Genomic DNA, 17,471 nt, shown 5'->3' with positions numbered 1-17,471 from the left:
GTAAATTTTAATGTAGTAGTCCTCCACTATGCCACTCTGCAATAATGCCGAAAGAAAAGAACAATTTCTGTGCAGAGTGTGAAACATTGTACTCAGACATCTCTTTCAAATGTAAATAGTGTTTTAACTCTCAATTATTAATTACTGCCTGTTTAATAGTTTGCTATTGTTACGGACTAAATGTTTGTATCCCCATAAAATCCACATGTTGAAGCCCTAACCTCCCAATGTGGCTGTATTTGGAGATGGGGGCATCTAAGAGAGTAATTAAGGTTAATGGGGCTCTGATCTGAAAGAATTACTGTGCTTATAAGAAGAGACACCAGAGAACACCCCCCACCCTCTTCTTCCTCTCTCCCCATGCGTATACAAAGAAGAAATCATATAAGCACACAGAGATGGTGGCTGGCTACAAGCCAAGAGGCCTCAGAATAAAATCTGCCTTGCTGGTATTTTAATCTTAGACTTTTCAGCTTCCAGAACTGTGTGAAATAAATTTCTGTTGTGTAAGCTACCAAATCTGTGGCATTTTGTTATGGCAGCCCCAGCTTAATAATACAGCTACAAAAATGGATCCAAATTTTGCACACTGACAAATCAGGTTATTTGAAAGAAGTACTTCAGCTTGACTATACAAAGGTAAATTCATATTCTTCTTTAGAAAAGCTTGAACTCAGAAAAATAAAATCTGCCAATCAGTGCAATACAACTATATTTGTTTTAAGGGCTAAACCCAGCACTTTGGGTAAATCTGTTGTGGGACTGGAGGGCAAACAGTGTTTCTAAAACGATTCCATCCTATTGCTTTTCCTATCTTATTTTTAAAATAAGCTGCATGGAGTAAAATCTATCTTCACTTTTCAGTAAAGTCATACCTGAAAAAAAGTAAACTTAAAATAGCAGAGGCTATTTGGTACATGCCTTAAAGAGTCATACCTTCTAAAATAGCTTGTAAACAGGCAGGCATGCGAAAGTAAGGTCTGAATACACACCCTTATTTCCAGACTCAGCTTCCTGATCCATCTCTTACTGTCCACACCTTTTGACCTCACAACCTGCCCTATCATTTAGACTTCCATCTTCCCCTTACACAAAAACACTTCTGTATATATGCAAGTTTACAATCCAGAGGTAAACTATGATTGGCTCTTGTTGATATTTTTATAAATTTGAATTAGATGGAATTTAAATTAACTATCTTCTATTAATTATACAAGTAGCCATTTTTATTTCTACATGCTAATTTGGTTTGAGTAATGTAGACAAGCATTCTAAGTTAAGTGCTGATTCTGCCAACTTTCCCCTTAACTTTATGCTGTCATATTTATCTTCAGTAAGGCCCCAAAGTGTTTCTTTTCCCCTCCATTTAATTATCTTATGTTACTGAACAAAAAGGAAAGCTGCTACATTTGGTGATGCTGATAATAGTACTCTGGCAGGAGATTATCCAACTACTATGCTGGAATCTGGAGTCCCCTGGGCAATGCAAGTTTTAGGACTGCAGTTTGAGTAAAGTTTTCTTTTCAAAATTGTATCTCTGCTTTAATTAATAATAACAACAACAAAATGAGGGACAACTAACCCCAAAGAATATAAACGCTCATAAATTAAAAAAAAAAGTGGCGCAAAAATTAGTGAAATCTCTGAAAGAGATTTTCTAGTTAAAAAATACCTAGTTTCCTACTTTCAAGTACACTTTGATTTAAGATTATGGTCTTTAAGGATATATCTTCATGATTTAATAAAATACTTGTAACTAAAAACTTTAAGAATAGTTAAATAAGTGCTTCGAAGTGTTTAAAAGTTCTTCTGTTAAAAGCTTTAAGCATTTCCCTTCCAATTTTAATATTTTAATTTGCTTAGAAAGTCACACATAAACACATATCTATATATGCAAGTTTACAATCCAGAGATAATTCTGACTGGCTCTTGTCAATATTTTTATAAATTCAAACTAGATGAAATTAACTACCTTCTATTAATTATACAAGTAGCTGCACACAGTAAAATCTACCTTCGTTTTTCAATATAGTCATACCTGAAAATAAGTAAACTTAAAATGTTCCAACTATTCTCAACTTTTTGCTTTTCCCAGTATAGGCCATGCTCTTTCACTTATCTCTGCATTTATGTAGGCTGTTAACTCTCCTTAGACTAACTTTCCTTTCTTCTCTGCCTTGTAAACTTCTGCTCAAAATCCAGAACCAGCTTAAATGGTACTTTTGTGTATCCTCCCCCAATTTCCTTGGCAGAGTTCATCTTCTCCTCTTCCGGGGTGATTCTGTGGTTTGTACCAGTTTCTATCATAGCACTTATCATTCGTATACAACATGAGTTCCTTCAGGGCAATGACCATGTTTTATTTATCTTTTATCATTTTCTGGTACATAGTATTGTTTTTGGTACATAATAAATGGTCAATAATGGTTCGTTGAGTATTCACATCCCAAGAAGTAAGACTTATCTACAGTTCTATTCATTCATTCATTCATTCATTCATTCACTCACCTATTTATTAAAAAAGCAATATTGCTTGCCTGGAGAGAATTAGAAAAAAATGTGGCATATTAGTCAGGACTGCTTTCAGGTAAAAGTGACAGACTACCTAGCTGAGGGCAAACAAACGTGAGTTTGTTTTTCAGGAGCCTGGAGCTTGCTCAGCATCAAGGTCCCAGGTTCTTTCCTGCTACTCCAACATCCTTAGCGCAAACTTGTGTTTGCAAAAAGGCCTCCAGAACTACATACATCATATCCACATTGAAGGCAGGAGGAAAGGAAAAAGAGGTGGTTCCAGCTCCATGTGTCCTTATCCACTAATTAAAAATTTCCCTAGAGGTTTCTAAGCAGACCTTCCTTTATATCTCATTGGCCAGAAATGGGCTGTGTGGATATTCCCTGATGCGGGAGGCTGAAAAAGCAAATGTCTCACTTTATAGTCTCTGTGACAGGCTTGGTAGGGCAAACACTGAGTCTGGCAGAGATCACAAAAATAAAAAGACAACAGGAGAATGGATTAGGTTAATTAAGATATTAAGGTACCAGGTTATAAGTATTTTATTTTACATACTTTGTCAGAACGAGTGTGTGTGAGACTTTGGGGACCCTAAAGTGTCAGTGCAAATGAGTATATAGTTAATAATTCATGTTGACATATTTTCTCAAGACTGTGGTGCTTATAATGGGATAAATAATGAGATATATTTTAATCTTGCATCTCATAATTCTTTCAGTGCTTTCGAATTATGACAGTTTTCCTTTATCTCCCACAAACCCCAACTTCCTTTTTGGTTCCATCACTGTCATTCAAAATTTCTCAGAGCCAAATCTTAAATGTTTTATTCTCTATAAATGCTTTCCTGATTTTAAAACAATTTCCCTCATTATTCTTCTGAGCTATTAGCACTTTGTAGCATTTATAAAATAATTATCTTCAACTTTGTTTTATGATAATTTACACGGTTATTTTATTCCCTTCCTCCCATAGACTGCTAGGTCCTTGAGGGTACTGAGTCTTCCAAAGGCACACTTGGTTCCAAAATATAATTTTATGAATTGAATATTTAATTCATTTCCTATCACTTGCTTCTTTAGACTCTCAGTGTAGGAAGGAAGGAAACAGAAGGAAAGACTAACATGTATAAAAACAGGGTCACTGCCTGCCTGTGATAATATAAAATACTTAATAAAAAGTTTCCATTCTAGGTTGAAAATGGCACTCCCTCTGTGTGCAAGGGCTAGAAAATAGTGCCTCCTCTGAGCTGATGGAGCTCTGGGGGCATGGAGCTTGTAAGGCTAGTGGTCCTTCTGTAAATTATAAAAAGGCACTCCTTCCTCTAGAAAACGTGGTCCTATACCAGAATATCCACTTAGTTGGCTATATTTCAGCCCCCATGAACCCCCTTGATCTTTGCTTATTTCACAAATGCTCAATGCTCTGCAGCAGCCATAGAGAAGGGATTTTAGAAGTTCCATTTTTATCCAATATTTCTACAGCTCTTTTATGATTTGTCCAAGCTCTGTAGTGATGGGGAATACAGAACTTCCTGTTTTGGATTGATCTAATTGTATAAATTCTTGATCAAAATTTTTGTTTGTAACTCAGCCAAAATTTGTCTTCTTGTTTTTTCTATCTGATGGCCCAAAGACTTAACTTCTGATGCACACTATCTATCTATCTATCTATCTATCTATCTATCTATCTATCTATCTATCTATCAAATAACCTTGCCTCAAAACACTGCACTGGCATTGAAGCTGCCTCCTAAGCAAAACATAAGTAATAGAATGGCATATAACTATTTACAGGTAGAGACCGTGAAGATTGCATTTGTTTATTAGACATTTGTGTGTACATGCAAAAATTTGTATTGAAAATCCAATAAATCAAATCTACTTTAAAAATCTAATTTATAAACCCTGAGAATCTTAAACTTTATTTCTTTTGTCCCCTCACTAGATCATTCTTTTATACTCTATTTTATGACCTACCAACTTTACTCACCATCACACATTGATCACTGACAATCTGACTACTGAATATGAATTATAATTTGAAAATATTGATAAAAAATTAAATATTTGCTGATATATTTATAGAAGTTATTTCTGATATTTAAACTGATATTTTAAATGTAGCGGTATTAAAAATTATTCTTTACCATGTCCTTTAAGTATCTTGGGAAAGGTCTGAAATTAATTGAAAAGAGAATTTCACAAAATAAAGGAGGAAATCCTTTTAATTTATAATATTTTCTACTCGAGAGGTATGCTTTAGTAACCTTAACTGTGGTTATATGTTAAAAATAAATGTGCGATTATAATGTTGGTTTGATTTAGTGAGTAATCAAATACATTCTTAGAAGTATAATTAAAGCAGAGAAATACAAAGGCTAGATGCATATGCTTAGAAAATTCAAAATATCCAAAGATGAATTTTCCTTGTTGGCAGTACTTACATTTCAAATCCATGAAAGAAAAGGAATACACTTATATTGTAAGATTTCATTTATTCAGTAATAACTTATTGATATATTTTATTACTGAATACAGGCTGAGTAAAGTTTACCTTTGAATTAGCTGACATGTACTAGAACTGAATATGAAGATATCTGGTTACAGTAGAAGGTTAACCATCAGTTAAGGTAGTATACATATAGTGGATATAAGGTAATGAATATATTTTTAATTTATCTACTTGTATTTATCTATTTTATTTTAAATCAAAACATATAAATATATATTCATTTGTCAATTTTTATTAGGTCAAAGTCTTTTGTTTGTTGATTAGTCCTCTGATTAGGGTTCTCTACTGTTCTTTTTGCAGAAACCACACTCAAAATGCATTGGCTATCATTTCCAGTTTCGATTTCTTTAAAGTGGATTGAGAATTAAAAAGTTATAAAACAATCCAAGAACAGAATTCTTCTAGACTTTTACAATTTCCCAATATTTTATAGATGACTCTCTCACATCTAATCATTAGCTCACCTTTATGAAATCTCTCTAAAGCATTCAACTTAGTTTTTGCAAACACAACTTTTTCTTTCCACATTCATATGTCATTAAATTACAACATATATAAGGAATTTATAGTAGCAATTATGACTGGCACTAATCGTTTTGGAAACAAACCCAGTCGACTCTGATGCATAGTTTAACTTTTAGCGTCAAGTTCACTAATAGCGGTACAAGGGAGAGGCCTGCTACAGAGGAGCGGGCATTACCCATGCATAGCAGGATACCTCACAGGGAGAAGAAAGTGAGCTGGTTAACCTGGTTAGGGCAGTTTCTATTTTTTGGAGAAAGTGGTTCCAAACAAATAAACAAACAAACAAATAAACAAATGACTACGGAATCTCTTATAATTTATTGAGAATAACTTAAAATTTTTTTTACTATCAACCAGGACAATTACTTAACTATTCGAAAGCACATGCTTTTAAAACCATTCAGTTTTTCTTGGTTTCCACAATAGTACACTTGTCTTATTTTCCAGCTATCTTTTAGTCTAGTTTCTTCTTTTTCTATAGACCTCTAAATGTTCCTAGGATTCAGTCTTGGATCCCTTTCTTTTCTTGATTTCTATTCTTATCCTAGGTGATCTCATGACTTCCATAGTTTTAAAACCCCTGTGTATGCTGATGACTCTCAAATTTGGTCAGCCTCGCTCTTTCTTCTGACTCCAAGACTAGTATAAGCAACTTCCCAATAATAACGCCACTTAGATGTTTCACAGGCAAATTATACTTTATTTTTCTAAAATCAAGTTTTGATTTATTTCTTATAAGCTTATCCTCCCTGAAATCTCTCAGATCTCACTAAATGAATCTATTCTGGCCTCCTTTCATTTCCTGGAGGCAGCTCTTTGCCTCGGCCTGGAATACTCTCTCCTTGCTCATTATATGGCTGCCTCCTAGTCATTCAAGTCTTAAAGCTTATGATGTTGATGAACAATCCTTACAATCTCTCCATTTCTATCAGAGGAACATGTGCACTATAGACATAGCACTTTCTCAGTTTGATATGACCTATTTATTGGTTTTCCTGTTTATTGTTTGTTTTCCTCAACTAAACTATAAGCTCTGTGAAGATAGGGATCATGCTGTTTCATTCATCCCTGTCTACGATAAACCTAGCAAAATGCCTGAGATACAGTAGGCCCTCAAAAATGTTTGCTGAATAAATAAATAACACTTTATTCTTGTTCTTTAGAATACTTACCACAATTATTAAGTATATAATTAAACTCTTTTTAAAAGTCCAATTATTCCCCACCAAGTGAATGCTGCAGGAAAGCCATGTCTGTGTTATTCCCTCACGCAATACACAGTGTCTGACACATAGTAGGTGCTAGTCAATATCTGTTGAAGAAAGGAAGAGTGGGAAGGAAGGAAGAGAAGTGAAGATATGATTAAGAGAGAGCAGACGCTAAAGAAGAATGTTTTACGGTAATACTCTGAGGCTATGGTAACAATTTAAATCCATTCAATCAATTGTGCAGTTGTTTTACTCACATAATGTACACATCTATACTTTTGGAAACAGCTAGACGAGTCAGTATTTCACTTGTAATACAGATGTTTGATGTTATTTAGATACAGCTGAAACTATCATTTTATTTTCTGATTATTGGTATAGCCAATTTAGATAGACCTATTTTTCTTTAAGATACATAATTCTTAAATGAGTATTGTGCTACTTAGTCAAGGCCAAGAGTGTTGGGAAGCCTTGATTGACCATGTGATGTATGTACAGTGAAGTAACCTTAAGTCTGTCCAATTTCCTGACAATTATGTTGGTATAGCATAATGGTTACCTAAGACCTTTGGTCATCATCAAAATATGAATGGGCTATAAAGGGAAAATTTCATGACCAGTCTTTTTTATACTATGGGCTGCGCCAAGAGAAAAGGCTATATCGTATGGCTGAAATCTGCCATATCACATGTCATATGACAGAACAGGACAGTTGTTTACCTTCTAGAGTATAAATACTCAGTAAAAGAAGAGTGAGATTATAATAGAGGATTGTAGTAACAGAAAAGATTCTTTGAACAAATCCAAAAATATTTGTTTAGTACAATTATCAAGTTAAATACTCACAGTTTCTGCCTACCAAGAATTCCAAGATTACATCAGAGACAGACACGAGAAATTTCTTTATGTATACAAAAAAGCAAATTCTTAAAAAAAACTTAAGAGTGGATCTTTTAAATACTTAACCCCCTGAGAAATTTCCCTCTAGAAAGATTCTTAATTATACTTAGCTTATTAGCTCATCTGCATTATAATAGCACTATGTACTTGTTTTTTTACTAATAAAAGGTTTTTATTAAAGACTTTACAGAGAGTGTCTCTATGTAGCTGACTCATATTTTATTAGTGGTAGGTGTGCAGAGAGGGAATACACTGGTTTTGTACAGGAAATACTATAGAGACTTGAAATCTAGGTCACATAACACAGCACTGCTATAACAGAAGAGCACAAAGGCCCAATGTGTGTTTTTTTTTTTTTTTGCCTTCCACTCAAATAAGAAAAATCATGTTTAAACAAAAGTTAACAATTAACTGCTTTGTAATTACCTTTGGTCAACCTACATGATAATTAGTTATAACCATAATTATAATTTTTGACCTTTTCATCATCTTAACATGTTACCTTCATATTCAAGGAAATTTATATTCAGTGTATTCTAACAGCAACCACTAGACAGAAAGCCAGATAATAAAACTTGTGCTTCCGTGAAATCTTTTATCTGGAAATCTTAAAACTGTTTTAAATACCAATTAAGTTTCCGTAACATCATTAGGCAGTAAAGATGGGGAAATTTGACATGTCACATGGCAAGTCAACAATTAAACCAAAAAGAAAGTGTATTTGCTGCCCTGTACATTCTGACAGATTTGTTTGCCTTAATGGTTTATTGAATGTGTTATTATGGTAAACACATATTTAGGCACTAATGGTTTTCGGAAATAACACGAGTACCATGAAATACTTTGACAATAAGATATTTAAACTATGTTCTCAAATGCAAATGTACCCCACAGCAATGTTTTGACAGCATTTGTCAGGTCTTTAGGAAAAGATATTATCGCCTTTGAGCATTTTTAAAAATATGTTTATAAATGTGTATGTTTCAACATTTTTCCTTGAGACATAATAAAGTAGGCTCAGATGTTTCCATTTAAATATAAAGAATCAAACAAAGCATTATTTCCTTGACTTTGTCTTTATTCCTATATTGAACTACCTAGACTAAGGTAAGAGACCTCAACTAAACTAAAATTTTTAACAATTCAGAATAGAATTGAAGAAGTCTTAGCCATTTCTCACCATGGTTAAACCAAGCACATAAATCATTTTTGATTAGTTCAGATTTGACTCCTGAATTGTAAATTTAAAAAATAATCCTAGGTGCTGGGAGATGACATCTCTACATCTTAACAAACATTCTCATTATTTAGGTCTGCTTCCCTTTGTGATTGCTTTAGAACTCTGGGCTTTAGATTCACTACCAGCAGGAGTCTGCTGATGAATTTACTATTTTAAACTGTGATTGAACGGAGGGGATCACTTTGTAAGTTATATAAATGTCTAACCACTATGCTGTACACCTGAAACTAAAAATATTTAATTTTTAAATGTAATTGAAAAAAATTTAAAATAAAAAATTGAAGTCAAATATTCTACTGAACAGCTTATTTTAATATAACTTTTCATTAAGGAGAAAAAATAATGTTTTTTACTCCAAATAATAAAAAAAAGATAGTTAAAAATTCAGAAAATACATGAACGAAGTTTTTACTTCTATTTGTGAAGAAGTATACAATTAGTCACTCTTTATAAGAAAACTTCAGGATGATGAACTGAGTCAGAGTGCCATACAAATGTGACCTTCCTCTTAAGTCAACTCCTAACAAATGAAAACATACTAAGAACTATGAAATTGACAACTCTGTTGGATTAAGAATATCCAAACTTTTTGTTGTTCAAATCTCCAGGAAGTCATATTACATATTGACATATTTTTCTTATCTTTGTATTAGAAAAAAGAGCTAGATGATTTAAGAACTATGTTTAATGAATTGCACTTATATTTTTAAAAAGAGTCAATGTGTTTCCTAAGGAAGTCTTTGAAGGTTGATTTACTGCCAAGATACTTAGAAAAACCTGAAGCAGTCTGTTTCCTTAAGTTAATGTCAAATCATCATCTTCTCAAGCAATAAAACAATAGCATTTTGATGTTCATAAAAACTCTCCAACCCAAAGCATAGCAATGCATACTTCACAGAATCTTGTCGATATCTTATCAACAAAAATATTTCCAACCTCAAATAACAACATACATTACAGTACTAGAACACAGCAAAGGTGTTTTCAAAAAAAGGCTAAGTTTGACAAAAACCTTGCTCCCAAAGAAAAAATATTATAGATACTTTGACTATTGTTTTTCTGAGCCCCAGATCAGGAGACTAATTCAAAGGGTGCCAAACACTCAAAATCAAGGTTGGCTCTGGGAAATACAAGCACTTACCTAAAGGACCCACTGAGTTCAATGGGGAGAGCTCAGAGCTTAGTCTTGTTTTCGGTGACAGAGCCAAAAGGTATTGCATCTTTTATGATTATGTTCTGCCCTGATGCTATTTGATCAATTATTCTAACCAGGAGGCTAACAAGGCCATTTTTCTTAATCTCACTGCCTCCCCGGGCACCTCCCTCCGCACCCCCCTGCCCCTGCCGTTTTTAAAGATATTGAAAATAAATGCTAATCCTTTTCTGAAGTAAACAAAAGAAAACTTTTTTTCTCTTGGATTCTTTATCACTTGAATAGTTCACATTTAGCCTAGTCTTAGAAACATTTCTATCACATAGTCTATACATGGTACACACAGTTGTAATGTGGTGCCCTAAGGGACATATTAATGTTAACAGCCCATCCAGTCATTTGATTATCATTACATGTTTAATAGCTTTTTAGGATAATAACTCTGATGCAGACAACCAAACGCTTTAATTAGTTTATTATCCTTTTTTATTTTGGAATATATCCAGGTCCTATTTGACTTTAATGTGGGGGCACGGCGCAATGCAACTTTATGGCCATTGTAGACAACTATAACCCTCAACTGGGTTCCTCAGTTTCTCATTATTAGCTTAGTCTCCAAGAATAGAGGTGGCTCCCAACCTAGATTAAATCTGTAAATAATATTAGCATAACAAGGCAAATGACAAAAGCACAGAACATCAGGAGAATGGTAGATAAAATGACACAAGGAATGTGAAGTCTTCCAAGTGAGTGCCAGTGGAGGGGGAAAATAGAACAGATGAGATTGGAAAGGTGGAAAGAGTATGAGATAAACTGTTTTGTATATCAGATATTAGGACAAGTAAGCTTACATTTTACAGGTGAGGAGACTGAAGCACAGAGGTTATGAAACTCATCAATATCACGCTGCTTATAAGAACCAGAGGTGGGATTTGAACCCAGGCGATCTGATCCTTGAAGCCATGCTCTTGGCTACTCTATTCCTCCCATCATATAAAAAATAATGCATAAGTTTTAATAAACTAAAATAAAAGACTGAAAGTAATTAAGTAAAAATGTAAACAATTATTGTCTCTTGGTGAATTATAAGCAATTTTTCCTGCTTATTCACTCTTTTCAGATCTTTTCAAAATAATGAAAATAAAGTTTAACACATTTTTTTTTGTCAGCACATAATAAAATAAAAATATTGCTGGCCTAATTAACATTTTCCCTTTTATTTTAGCACTTCTCAATTTAGAAAAACTACACGCACTTTTAAAAGATACTTTGTTGACAGCTATCAGAGCACACTGTATCCGTCACCAGAAAGTCACAGAAACCCAGGCACAGGCAGGAATTTGTTCAGATTAAGTAACTCCTAACATACACTGTAGGATCAGTATCAATTTAGTTTAATTTCCTATACCTTTTTTCCTTAATCCTACACCTTTTAAACTACAGACTTACATAACTGATATTTACAAAATGACCACGAGGTCTTAAGAGACTGAAATGCCTTGTGAATCACAAAAGAAAGATTAAACTATATTCAAGACAGTGCTGGTATAAAATGTATTTCTGCCCTCACAAATCCACTGAAGATTTTCTCTTAAAGGTCACAAATGCTTTCAGCCAATTCGTCCTCACATTTTGTCTTCTTGTTAACAGCATTTAGCACCACTTATCACACCTTGAAATTCTCTTCTTTGTGGACTTTTCTTTTTTTGCCTTCCAATAATCCATCTTCATTTCTACTTCCGGCATCCTGACTGCTCTCTCCATCTGGCCCCTCTTCTTCTGAGCTGCCCCCGAAGGACTTTTTTTTCTTCTCCTGTCACACCTTTTCTGTGCAATATTTGGACTTCAACTCTCAGAACTACATGAACAATCCCCAAACAATATCTCCAATTCTAACTTCTCTCCCAATCTCCCTCTAGATATCTACCAGCATTTCTAAAGTCTAATGTAAAACTTGTCTGTCTTACTTCCCAGATCTGTCTTTCCTTCTGAGTTCCTTATGACTTTTAATGGTTCTATCACCCTCTAATAATCCAGGCTCAAAAATTCGGTGTCATTTTTACTTCTCTTCCTTGTTTTTCTCTTCAACTGTTGTTTAGTCCTGTACAATCTACCTCAATGATCTTTATTCATTTAGTTATTCAATTAACATGTATTGTGTAACTGCTGTAATGGATTCTGGGCCTACAGTGGTGAATAAGATAAGTAAAAACCTTGCCTTCCAATATTATATATTATATAGTAGAGGAGACACAATTTCAGGTGGCAATCAGTGCTATTAGAAAAACAAATTAGAGTAGAGGAATCATGATTAGTACGGATGATGGGGGCTTGTATTTTAGATAGAGTGGCCAGGAAAAGCCTCTTTCAAAAGATAACATTAGAGCACAGTTTTGAGTGAAGTGAGTGAGCCTGAAGCTCTTGTGAAGATCTGAAGGAAGCTCATTTCAGGGAGATGGATAGCAAGTGTAAAGGCAATGGACTGGAAATGAGTTTGGTATGTTTGAAGAACTACAAAAAGACCAACATGGCTGGTGTAGGTGTAAGCAGTGGAGTGGCAGACAATGAGATCAGGCAGCTACTTAGGGCCAGAAATGAAGAACCTCGTAGTCTGCATCTTATTTTTAGTGTGATGGGACATGATTGGAGAATTTTGACTTGGGGAGTGATGTGGTCTGGTTTATGTATTAAAGACAACTAGAGAATAGGCTGTAGGGGAGAAATAATACAATACTTGTTAAATTTTTAAAAACTAACCACATTCTTAGGCAATACACATGGCCACTGAGTATCCCTTCACTTTTTATCAATTCATTTTTTTTTTAAATGAAGGTTTAAATTCAACAGGTATATAATTTCCTAATTCCAAAATAATGACATTATTCATTGAAATATTTTTATTTCCTTAGTTTAGATTAAAATGATACCACATTTCTGAAATGCACAGTAAAAGCAAACATATATTTTTACACTTATATGTTATATAAATGAAACCAAATCTTTTGAGCATTTTGTCATCAGTAATATGAAACAAGACAATTAGGAATAAATTAACAAAAGTATTTATAAAGAATTCATAAATTGCTAGTAATGTACCAGGCATTTGATGTACCAAACAGGAATGAATAATGTTAAAATTGTTTCCACTAGGGGTCTACAAAGAGAGAAGCTGAAAATAAAATGAATAAAAGATAAAGGCATTTCAATTACTGTCAAGTTATAAAAGGTTTGTACTTTTATGTGATGTGAGGATAGAGAATGGAGACATAACAAATGAGTCCATTATGTCAGGATCATTTGGCATCAGACAATTAAGCTTTTGGCATCTACCAACAGTGAATATGTCTCATATAAAACTAAACAGACCTCTGTAGATTGAGAAGGAAAAAAAAAAACAGAATTATGAAAATCAGTATTCATAATAGACTTTAAGGTTTCTTTTATTTACAAAAAGTATTTCACTCATCTCTATATTCTTGGGGTTCATTCATTTGCTTCCCTGTACACAAATAAATATCATGCTTGCCTTTTCACTCCCAAAAGTCTAAAAAGGAAAAAACACTTTCTTTGGAGGGAAGGGTGAGTCCTTCTTTCTTATTGGATTTATGGGTTTGGTAATTTAACAAGGAATTCATTCGTTCATCAGTCAAGGAGCATCAGCTATGTGTCAAGCACTGTGACAGGTACTTAGGACATTAACCTGAATGAGACAACATCACATGGTGAGGAGGGAGAGCTGCTTTTATCAGGAAGATTCATGATAGCATTTCTAATATACAGCAGTTGTCCGCTTCTGGAGGCTGCTGTGCCTTATCAAGTAAGTAAAGGAGTAGCCTTCTGTTTCCCTAACTTCCCTCTATTGGATAGAAAAGAGTTAAAGAGGTGGGCAAGACAGAAAGGAGTCATGTCATGCAAAGTGTGAGGGTGGATTCACAAAGCTCATTCAGAGCTCTAAGACTGTAATTTGTCTCTTACTCTGATAGAGGGGGATCTTTTAACCTAGGGAAAATTCTAGCCGTGCCACTTCGAATTTCCTTTTCTCAAATGGGAAGATAGAAGCAAAGGACAGTAGTTTATGATATTAATTTTCTACTGCTGTGTAATGAACTACAACACTGCTGGCAGCTTAAAATAACACACGTATATTTTATCATCTCACAGTTTCTGTGGGTCAGGAGTCTGGGCAAGGCTTAGCTGAGTCCTCTATTTAGAGTATCATAAAGATGTGGTCTCATTTGAGGCTTGATTGGGGAAAATTTTGCTACTGTCAACGGAATTCAATTTCTTGTGGTTATAGAATTGAAGCCTTCAATTTCCCCAGCTGTCAGCCTGAGGCTGCCCTCATGTGGGTCTCCCAACACAGCAGCTCACTTTTTGAACCCAGGAAACAGACAAAGACTCCAGCAAAATGAGCACTAAAATCTTGTGCAATATTATCATGTACATCCTGTCACCACTGCTGCTGCAGTCTAAGGGCTACAAGTAAATCTCAGGTCTTGCACATACTCCAGGGGAGGGAATCGTACAAGAACATGGGCACCAGAAAGCAAGAATCTTGCAGACAAGCCAGAGTGTGTCTACCACGTTACTTAGACTTTCCTCCTCTATGTTAATTTAACATATCAAATCTTCTTCTTTATCTTCATTACTGCTTCAAATAACAGCTCTTCTCACCTTTAATTTTTATAAAACTTAAGTTAATCCTGACTTTAACTTTCCTGCTACTATTCTTACGAGTTCCTGTTCTAGGTTGTTTCTTTGTCCAGCTTTTATATATTTGTTGAAACATCCAAGCTCATCAAAGGGCTCTGTGAAGCTTCCCCTAATTTATTTGTATACCTCTACCTTTTCTTTCCTACTGAGACTGTAAGTAATTATATATACTTTTAAGATCTCTTACCATACAAGCCACATTTCTATCCATGGTCTCTAAACATGAGACCAAAACCATTTAACCTTAATTTTAAAACAAAACGAAACAGGATAAAACAAGACAAAACTGCTTTCATGGAATTTATGGTGTACGTCCAGAGATGTACATAATTAAACAATCACATCTTTAGATTCTTTTGGTAAAGCTACAACTCCAGCAGATGTTAGGATAGTTGAAGTACTTCGCTATTACAACAGCTTAGCATGCATTGGTTAACCATCAACTTTGAGAGAGCATCATTCATATTCATTTTCTGCCTGAGCTGTGTGAGGTCCACCCTTACAGATCTACTCTGGTTTCTTTCTTTTCTCATCTCGAATGCTCTTTATGGTGCATCGCCCTCACTCACATTCATGGCTTTCTGTACAGGAAACTACCTGTAGTCTTACTTCCCTTTGATCAGATCTGTTGCTTTGAAAAAAGGTATGGCCATTTATGAAAATATTTAGGTCAGAAAGTCCCGCTAATGGCATGTGGTACCCTACCTAGGCTCTATACATACAAGAAGAGTTCATTCTGTTCTTCCTCAAGCCTCACCTACTTCATGAGCGAGCTTCACTGCCTGCTTTCCACAACAGGGACACCCTCACCATCAGCAGAGCAAGCCTTCTCTCCTCTGTGTCTGATACACAGGTACTCAATAAATGTTGGTAGAATTGACTACTTGACCTCTATTTGTATACATAAGTGAGTATTTCTGTTTTTTAGATTCCTGCATATGAATGGGTATTTATTTCTATATGATAGATTCCTAGAAGTGAAACTGAAAAGGTACACTTTAGATTCCTAGAGACACAGATAGACTGCCCTCCAAAAGAGCTGAATTGAGAAACATCTATCAATAGTGTATTGTAGATTGCCAATCATTCTTAAAATATGGCCCTCTGGCAAATAAAAACGGTGCCTCATTATTTTAAGTTCACTCCCAAGTAAATGATATTAAAACATATATATCAAATATTCACATATATATTAAATATACTTATTAAATAGATATTAATCACAATGATAAAATATAATTATCTCATGAACACCTACTATGTGCCAGGTATTGTTCTAGATATTACCTAAAATGTAGTGAACGAGACATTCAAGATTTGTTTCCAAGGAGCACATATTCTAATAAAGGAGATAGACAATAAACAAGTAAACAAACAAAAACACAGTATGAAGTCTTAAGAAAGAATAAATCAAGGGAGAAAAACAGAGTATCTAAAAGCGGACGATTAGGCTGAGAGGACTGAATGATACAACGAGCTGGACCTCTCCACCCGTATTTACTTTTTTGTTTTTCTCAAACATACCAGGCGCTCTCCTGCCTCAGGGCCTTTGCATTTTACTGGAACATTCAGTTATCTATATGGTTTATTTTCCTCAGGTGAGTGAAATGAATGTGAAAGTCACCTGAAAGGTTTGCAGTGAACTGGTGGCTACCTGCACCCATTCCTGGGCAATTTTAGTATTTCTGCCTTCTATGTAAGTTCATCAAGGCCTCTCTCTCCACATACAAGACTGAACGAAATGTAGAGAGCCCTTGAGGCTGCCAGTTAGACATAAACTTCTTTATTATTTCAAACCCTATATCCATGAAATAAATTCAAATTGAAGCTGGGTTTCCTATCCAAAATTTTCTGCTACTTTAAAGGATGAAATGTTACTTTCCCATTGTTTTCAGGGGTTTTAGCACATGGTTTCTTATGTATTTTCAGTGGAGTAATTTAATAATGATACATTATATAAATCTATCTTAGTAGAAATCTTTTACCACCTTTCAAGATTCCTAGCTCTCCCCGTACTCCTCCAATAAAGGGTGGAGAGAGGGAATAGTTTATTATATTGGACTAGGTGGCAAGGACAAAATACTCCTTTTACATAATGACAATGAACAATGAAAATTACAATGATATATGCTGAATATCTACCAGATATGAGTCACTTTAAAAACATTATCTTTAATAAGCTAGCCAGTTCAGATACATTATCCTTAATCCTCACAACAACCTCATTAATTGACGATATCTCTGTTCTTATAGATGAAGAAAATGAGACTCAGAGAGCTTAAAGAACCCCTCAAACACATATCAATTAGGTGGTAGAGTTGGAATTTGAACCCAGTAGCATATGGTCTTTTTTTTACTATCCTACTCTGCATCTCTACAAGTAAAAAATGAATCTATGTTTTTGAAAAGACAGCATTTACAGTACGAACAACTAATTTTTATGTAAAAACTAATGTCACAAATATTACTTCATTTTATCCTGTAATGTAATGAGCTATGATGCTCTTTCTTTCCATTTTATAAATGAAGCAGAAGTAAGGTTGAGGCATTTATCTACAGTTTAAAAGAGGTTGTTCAAGAAGGTTTTCTCACTCCCAATGTTCCATCTACTTTAACTTTATTAGCATTTGAGAGTTATTAGAGAAGAAATGAGTAACACCAATAGCATCGCGTAGTCCCAAGAACTAATCATTTTTAATCTAATTGGTA

At 34.4% G+C, this 17,471-nt stretch overlaps 1 protein-coding gene across 8 annotated transcripts in view; it reads right to left on the bottom strand.

Annotated features, from left to right (window-relative positions):
* The window catches only part of STXBP4 (syntaxin binding protein 4), a 221,613-nt gene that overhangs the window by 119,104 nt on the left and 85,038 nt on the right, over window positions 1-17,471 (bottom strand). The window contains exon 17 of one of the 8 annotated variants that reach the window (XM_025041775.1): window positions 6,833-6,860. The exons of the other annotated variants lie outside the window; for them this stretch is intronic. Within the exon in view, the coding sequence (XP_024897543.1) occupies window positions 6,850-6,860 (11 nt within the window). The 3' untranslated portion in view covers window positions 6,833-6,849. Of the gene's footprint in view, window positions 1-6,832; window positions 6,861-17,471 lie in introns of those variants that run through there. 8 annotated transcript variants of the gene reach the window in all.

Source organism: Pteropus alecto, unplaced genomic scaffold (assembly GCF_000325575.1).
Source record: "Pteropus alecto unplaced genomic scaffold, ASM32557v1 scaffold98, whole genome shotgun sequence".
NCBI lineage: Eukaryota > Metazoa > Chordata > Mammalia > Chiroptera > Pteropodidae > Pteropus > Pteropus alecto.
The sequence above is the reverse complement of the archived record's forward strand: the minus strand, read 5'-3'. Positions and strand labels throughout refer to the sequence as shown.